An 8,230-nucleotide genomic window follows, 5' to 3' on the forward strand; every position below is an offset into this window, starting at 1 on the left:
TGTGGGGTGAATGGTGTATGGTGTGTGTATTGTAGTGTGGGTTGAATGGTGTGTGTATTGTAGTGTGGGATGAATGGTGTATGGTGTGTGTATTGTAGTGTGGGTTGAATGGTGTATGGTGTGTGTATTGTAGTGTGGGGTGAATGGTGTATGGTGTGTGTATTGTAGTGTGGGTTGAATAGTGTGTGTATTGTAGTGTGGGATGAATGGTGTATGGTGTGTGTATTGTAGTGTGGGTTGAATGGTGTATGGTGTGTGTATTGTAGTGTGGGGTGAATGTTGTGTGATGTAATGTGATACATGGCTCACTCGACTGTGATACATGGTTCACCTCAGTGGCTCAGAGCCACCGACAGATGTCAGTACTAGAGTATGACTGTATACTAAATATACGACTGTGGAATAAGATGTGAAAAAGACTTACAGATGTATGATGCATACTGTAAACTGAGTATGGTGTTATATGTAGTGTGTATGCTGTATGGTGTGATGTGTAGGGGGTATGCTGTATGGTGTGATGTGTAGGGTGTATGCTGTATGGTGTGATATGTAGGGTGTATACTGTATGGTGTGATGTGTAGGGTGTATGGTGTATGGCGTCTCTTGTGTGGTGTGTGCAGTGTTTGTATGGCGAGTACTTCTTGGTATATAGTGTTGTATACTCTGTATTATTTAGTGTATGATGTATAGTTTATATTTGTAATTTCAAGTGACACGCCATGGTTATTGTGTATTTTCTACATTCAACAGGGAGGGGGGGAACGCTAAACCCGTAGGGTTCACACATCGCCTGAGGGGACAGGAAGGTATTCCGGCTGTGAGCCCAAGACTGGTAACACAGGTTCATGCGTACTGTGGCGTGCCTGTGTGTACAACCCGATATGTAATGTGATATGTACGAGTAATGAAGAGTTATTCGGACATGTGTATATGATATCTACATCTTGTTATATTATGCCCGAATTAATAAACACGAGAGAGAGAGAAAAAAAAAGAGAAAGAGAGAGAAAAAAAGAGAGAGAGAGATAGAGAGAGAAAGGGAGAGATCGAGAAATTCATTCGCATAAGGAGTTTTTTCTTCCAGGTATATTACCAGTCTTCTGGTAATACAATTATGGTTTCTTTATTATTCACATACGTTATTATCTTCATATTTTTATAATATCAGCCTTTTTTTATTATTTCTTTGTCTGCTTTTCTATTCCGTTTTATTTTCTCTACTTATTTTTCCTCCTTGTCTTACATCTGCTCTTCCTTGCAGGACGACGCGGGAGAGGTGACCAAGGATAAATTTGACGAGTTGTGGGAACAATACTTTCACTCTGAGAACGTCGAGGCGCCCGGCAACTACATCTTCGGAAAATTTGACTTCTAAATCATGCACCATATCGATGTTTAGCTAGGTAGAGAGAGAGAGAGAGAGAGAGATATCTGAGTGTCTGCGGTTTCGTAATGTCTTCCTAGCTGCTTGGGTGCCCTCCTAGTTATCTGGAGGTGTTTAGAGAGGAGTATTCTTGCTGACTTCAGTTTATTCCTCAGAGTATCGTAGCCAAAGAATGCACTTCAGAGGAGCGTTTCTCATGCCGTGGGCTACGGCCACTGTATGGGTAGTGAGCGAGGATACATACTAATGGATCTTCTAGCAAATTTGGCAGAGAAACACTGTTCTGGAGCGAGTTCGTTTGGTTGTGAAGTGTTTTAAAGTATATCTTGGCTGCTATGAGGTTCTTCATTGCTCATGAAGTACACATTGGAGGATGCCCTGACTGCTGGAACGAGCGTCAATGCTCATGGAAGACACTCTGAAGGATGTGCCTGGCTGCTGGAAAGTGCTCCAGTGTCATTGCAAGACACTGGAGGATGTCCTGGCTGCTGGAACGAGCTTCAATGCTCAAGGAAGACACACTGAAGGATGTGCCTGGCTGCTGGAAAGTGCTCCAGTGTCATTGCAAGACACTGGAGGATGTCCTGGCTGCTGGAACGAGCTTCAATGCTCAAGGAAGACACACTGAAGGATGTGCCTGGCTGCTGGAAAGTGCTCCAGTGGCCTTTCAAGACACTGGAGGATGTCCTGGCTGCTGGAAGGTGCTCCAATATTTCTCCTCTTCTTTGCACATAAAAGTAACGCTAACTTAATCATTATTATATAAATAATGTTAGGATTTTTGTTTTAAGCTATAAGAAATCTGTACCAAGCATAACATTCACAAAACGTATCTAGTTACAATGAGGATATGTATCCTAGAATATGGATATTTTTTTGCAGTTTATATATACCTATTTCTGTAAAATGTATCGTTCTTCTCGTGTATGGAATCCACAATACTGTGAACTAAACCACCAAGAAATGCGTCCATCTTGTCAGAAGCTGCCATTGCTCGACACCTTCACTGTAACTTTCAACTGGCTGTAGTCGACATATTTTGTAGCTTTCTTAGCTCTTTGCTTGATCAATTGTCAATGTATGTTAGATGTTCTGTTTGTGATAAAAACGGTAAGACTGCTGTAAAGAAAAGAAACAACTTAGATATATGAAAAAATGCTGTAACGAGAGAGCAAAACAGACGATATATTTACACACATTATTATCCACATTTGCATTGTGCATATTTAGCTTAGCGTAAATGTCTTGTTTTCAAGCGTAATAATACATTAATTTGGGCTGTCGCTTGACGGGAGTTGGCTATACTGTTGGGATAAGTTGAAACACTTTTTTGTAACTAGCGATTCTAGCGATATATATATATATATATATATATATATATATATATATATATATATATATATATATATATATATATATATATATATATACATATAATTATTAGTAATGTGAGGAATATATTACGTCTTTGTTAAGTATAAGGAAGGTAGAGTTAGTGTTGTTTGGTGGCTTCCGTTGTTGGTGTTCTCAATGAGGAGCCTGCTGAAACATCTTCCCGTTTTCTGTTCACTGACATTATTAACATGAGAGTACATGAATGTTCTTTTATTACAGTAGTGAGTCAGTGACTACAGGTGCGACTAAATGACCAACTTTCTTGACTTACTGATCTGAGTCCATGACTAAATAGAAGCACATAACTTTATGACTAGAGATCGTTATTAAAGCAAAATTTACTAAAGATAAGTAATGATAGTTTTTGACGGAGGTTACTAAATCCAGTTTTATAATCCCTAGAAAACTTATCATTAACACACTAACATATAAAAAAAACCGACACCCTGATTTCTCCTATTTTTATGTTTATTTTGAAAATTTTGACAGTAATTTTGTCATTTGTAATGAAAACATTTTAGGTTAATTCGAATTATATAATAAATGTCATTAATAAACGAGGAATGTGGCGTCAACATTGATTTTTTGAGCGTGGAAGACGCACATGTTCATACTGAGAGAGATACATCATTTAAGACACTTTCCCTCGAAACAGGAAAAAATAACCACATTGTTTTATAGTTTAATTATAAACTTCAGAATCAGGCGACTCAGCTCTTCAGTAGGAATGTCGAGTCATTTAACTCAAACACTTACGTTACCACTCTACTAAATTAGTGGTAGCACTGAGGCTGATGGCTAAATTATCGTCACCTACAGCTTAACACAGTGTATATACCCAGGCAGTATATTTGGTTGTATATACTGGAAGATTTTCACATTTCTAATAGCGTACATATACACCGAGAGGTGTATGTTTCTCAGTGGGATTAAGGTATTCTTTAAGTAGTCGACAAACTTTGAGCCCAGGTAACCAGTCACTGACGTATTATGAGTAAAACAAGTTCACAGCACCTGGGCATCGAGTGGAAGTGGAGACCTAATTTTTAAGATATTCAGTCTCTTAGCCTTGATTTAAGGTGTTTAGATCCTTAACCTTCACTGAAAGTGTTCAGTCCCTCATCTATGACTGAAGGTTTTCAGTTCCAGAGGGACTAAATACCTTCTCTCATGGCTAAGATAGTAAACAACTTAAAATTACATCTCTTCTACTGTCTGCAGTGCAAAATTCGCCTCTGTATTCGTATGAATAAGCCTGCTGAGCAGACGATACGTTTTAGTAATGAAGATACCCAAGTGTTGTACATGTGTCTTATTAGTTACCTTATCGGTGTTGTATTTCAGTAATTATTAATGGAACACAACACCGATAAGACAGTGTCATTATATTAATGATTAAATATAATGACACTGCATCGTGAATGAATGACAACTCCATGACTGTGTGATTTAATAACCGAGTCATTCAACTCAGAACTACGACTGACACTGACTCACTCTCAAGGCTCCCTGCCTAAGAGTTATACTTTGAACTCCCTGACTGAGTGACTCCCAACTTATTGGTTGAATCACTCGCGACTCAGAGCTACTAGTAACTCACCATTCACTGACTCACCCTGTCACGCAAGTTATATGTTCTAGTTGTAGCTAGCAGTGAGGCTAGCAGGTGGAGAAGACTATAATAGCTTCCTTAACACCATTGTTGCTAGCATTCACTTTAACGTCTGATTTATTAAAAAAAGCGAAATGCATAATATATTCTTCATTAACAGTAAGGATATTTAAGTACGAGATAAAAATCTCTGCTTTACAGCCTCCGTAATATTTGCTTTCTTCTGTGTGTCCCCGGGAGGGAATAAAACCTAAAGTATTACCACAGATGTGTTTTACTGAACACCGTTTAATATTTAAGTGATGCTTCAGTGTAGTGAACACCGTTTAATATTTAAGAAGTGATGCTTCAGTGTAGTGTACGGTGCAGACTTTCATGTACACAGAGGAGGTGTAATATTACTGACAATTGTAGTGTTGAAATGAGCTTCGAAAAGAAGAATTGACTGTAAATAAGGGAGACAATGCGAGTTATGGAGTTTTGTTGCGAAGACGTTTCGTTCACCAGGATTGAAATGTTTTAATGCAATGTCACAACCCGTATTTTGTATCTTATTTTCATACTGACAGTATACTCTACTACTGCATTAATAGAGTTTTTAAATATTCTTGTGCTCTTTTCTCCATGAATTATTTGTATATCTTTCTAGTATTACATAAATATTTTATTACCTTTGTCAAATGAGAATTAAATTCTAACAATGAGATCCAAAACCAAACAATATGTATTACATCTCATATTATACTTTAACAAGTGTGAGCTATGTGTCCATGAATTAATATTAATGCATAACATAATACAGTGGAACCTCAAAAATCGAACTGCTCCCAACTCAACCAATTATGTAAGTGTATTTTTGTAAGTGCTTTTATAAGTGTATTTTTGAGGGTCTTAAATGGTCTAATCTAATTTACATTATTCCTGATGGGAATAAATTCGTTCGGTAGTGGCACTCGAACAGCCTTCTGGACCGAAGAAAGTTCGATATTTGAGGTTCCACTGTATTATATAAACTCGTAAGTCATACAGTGTCTGGGGAACGGGAGGTAATCAAGGTTCATCCTAGACAGACGTTAGCTCCAGTTCCTCGATTCAGAAGCTCTTCAACTGCATTATAAGAGTGAAAATTAATTTGCCATATAGTGGTTGACCACTGACCGGTACAGACATGATGGTTGGAACCCATCACTCACAGAGATGGATATAAGAATATAAGAACACAAGGTGGAGCCTCAAATCATTTTATTTCTTTCAGGTTGTTATATACCCAGTATAGTGGATTCTGAGTTAGTACTGAGTTTAGGATGCAGAGCCTAAGAGGTGCTTCTCTGTCCTACCTGAGTTAGCAACGGAACTGCTCGACCAACGCGGGGACAAATAAGGTTGAGGCTACCTATTAGGAGAACTTCTCGAGAAGGCTCTTCATCTACGAGAGACTTTATCTACCCTAGTCTATCAAGGACGCCTTCCAAAATAGTCTCTAGGGGACGAAACGTCTTCCCAACAAATTCCATTAATTGCATATTGTCTCTAATTCACATACCTGTCAGTATCTGTAGATGAATGGTTCAAAGAACCGACATGTTGTTAAATTAGACACATGTGCAACTCTTGGGTATCTTTATTGAGGAAACGCTTCGCCACACAGTGGCTTCATCAGTTCATACAAAGGATAAACTTGAAGAACAGGAGGAGAATGTGGTAATCAGTCCCTCAGCCTTGAGTCGATGTGGTCAGTCCATCAATCTTGAATAGAATACGGCATAGGAGCGGAGAAGCAGCTTATAAACCGTATGACAAAAGAGGTGCAGCAGTCATAGGTGGTGTCACATTTGTCCACTATGGAAGTAGGTCGTGCCCAAGGTTTAGGCAAGCGAAGCAACTTCTTGGGATCTTAATACTTGGGAATTCTTCGCTTGCCTAACCCTTGGGCACGACCTACTTCCACATTGGACAAATGTGACACCACCTACGACTGCTGCCCCTCACCTGTCTACGGTTTATAAGCTGCTTCTCCGCTCCTATGCCGTATTCTATTCAAGATTGATGGACTGACCACATCGACTCAAGGCTGAGGGACTGATTACCTCATTCTCCTCCTGTTCTTCAAGTTTATCCTTTGTATGGACTGATGAAGCCACTGTGTGGCGAAACGTTTCCTCAATAAAGATACCCAAGAGTTGCACATGTGTCTAATTTAACAACTGTCAGTATCTTTTACCAATAATATACAAGGTCTTTTAACGTTGGTGTAGTACTGGTAGAACACAAGTCTCGCCAGAACCAGACATTTATTTTGGTGGTATATGAGAAAAACTGAGGTAAGACGGAGTACAGACAAGAGTTGAAGGTATAAAGGAAGGTATAGATATAACAGATTGATTGGTGATATAACTGAGACCTGCTTCGAGGTCTGTTCTACACTCACAGGCTGACCTCAGGCCAGGTTTTCTCGCAGACTGCCTGGCCGACCAGGTTGTTGGTGCTAGCGGCCAGTAGGTCTACACATTTTTACTGAAATATTTACAGTTTATGTGATGAGCGTGAGGGATTAAGGGGCCATCTACCTTTATTTGGTACTGCTCGTTTGCAGGTGGAAATAATGTCAAATAAAATTAACCGAGTCTCTAAAGCCGGTATTAATTATTTATGTTATTCTAATTATTCATGAGCTTGGTAAATCCGTATAGTGGAGGCTCAATCCTCCGTCCGCTAATGGCCAGAAAACAAGCTACATGACTCGACTCACCTACCTCGTTAAATAAAAAGGGAGGTCGAAATTTACTATGTCTCAAGACTTTAAAATAAAGCGACGGTGACACCTCTTCATGGGTCTCCCTCCTTTATTAACCCATCAAAATTGACTCAACTTACTTATCCAATTTTTATGGTGTACCTCTATGTTCCAAATGTCAATTAAGTTAGCTAAGCAGCAGCAGCCACACTGTGGAGATTTTTTTTAATGTATCAGCCGTCTCCCACCGTGGCAGGGCGACTTAAAAAAAGAAAAAACGAATGTGTTTTCCTTTTACATTCAGTAATTTATGCAGGAGAAGGGGTTACCAGCCTCTTGCTTCCAGCATTTTAGTAGCTTCTTACGACACGCATGGCTTACGGAGGAAGGATTCTTTTCCACTTCCCCGGGATGTCACCTCGAGTCAATGATCCACTCAGTAAAATTTACGTGGCACACTGCACAACACTGGAGTTTATTTTAGTTAACTTGTTAAATATAGTGAAGACCCCGAAACTAATCAGTCCGTCACTGTCCATGGAGGTGGTGCTGCTGAACGTAGTAATCGAGAAAATACAAACTCACAATACCGTGGCTGGAACAGTTCACCGAAACACCGCCTTATGGCGATGTTTCGGTCTGTCCTGGATTATTGTCAAGTCATAGCTGGTCCTGGGAGGATCGAAACGTCAGAGGGCTCCTAATAGTTTTTGGTGGCTCAATAAATCATCACCAATTATTGATCTCGATGTTATTTGCCATATACAAATTTCTCGAAACTCCTGGATTGTGGCGGCGAGACGGTAACGATATCGCTGCAAATGTTAGCTTCGGGAATTCTGTTACGGATGAGCAGGTGATTGATGGTAGGGAAAAGGGTGGGAGGGAGAGAGGGAGGGGATAGTGGGGTGGAGGAGGGGGAGGGGGAAGCTTCATTGAAGGCGGCGTTCGATTAAATCGTGTGGAGGACATGAAGGAGAGTCCTGGCGAAAATGGGGTTTGGGATTGAAGTTAAAACTCGAGACGTTGTTTTCGAGGTTCTACGAGGACGTCGTGGAGCTCTAATTGAGTTCTATCTCCCTACCACATTTTCAAGTTTCTACGA

At 39.8% G+C, this 8,230-nt stretch overlaps 1 protein-coding gene across 1 annotated transcript in view; it reads left to right on the forward strand.

Annotated features, from left to right (window-relative positions):
• The window catches only part of Scp2 (Sarcoplasmic calcium-binding protein 2), a 394,806-nt gene extending 392,796 nt beyond the window's left edge, over positions 1 to 2,010 (forward strand). The window contains exon 8 of the mRNA XM_070089823.1: positions 1,262 to 2,010. Within this exon, the coding sequence (XP_069945924.1) occupies positions 1,262 to 1,375 (114 nt within the window). The 3' untranslated portion in view covers positions 1,376 to 2,010. The remainder of the gene's footprint in view (positions 1 to 1,261) is intronic.
• Positions 2,011 to 8,230: the final 6,220 nt, after the last annotated feature.

The sequence above is a fragment of the Cherax quadricarinatus genome, chromosome 30 (assembly GCF_038502225.1).
Source record: "Cherax quadricarinatus isolate ZL_2023a chromosome 30, ASM3850222v1, whole genome shotgun sequence".
NCBI classification, from domain to species: Eukaryota; Metazoa; Arthropoda; class Malacostraca; order Decapoda; family Parastacidae; genus Cherax; species Cherax quadricarinatus.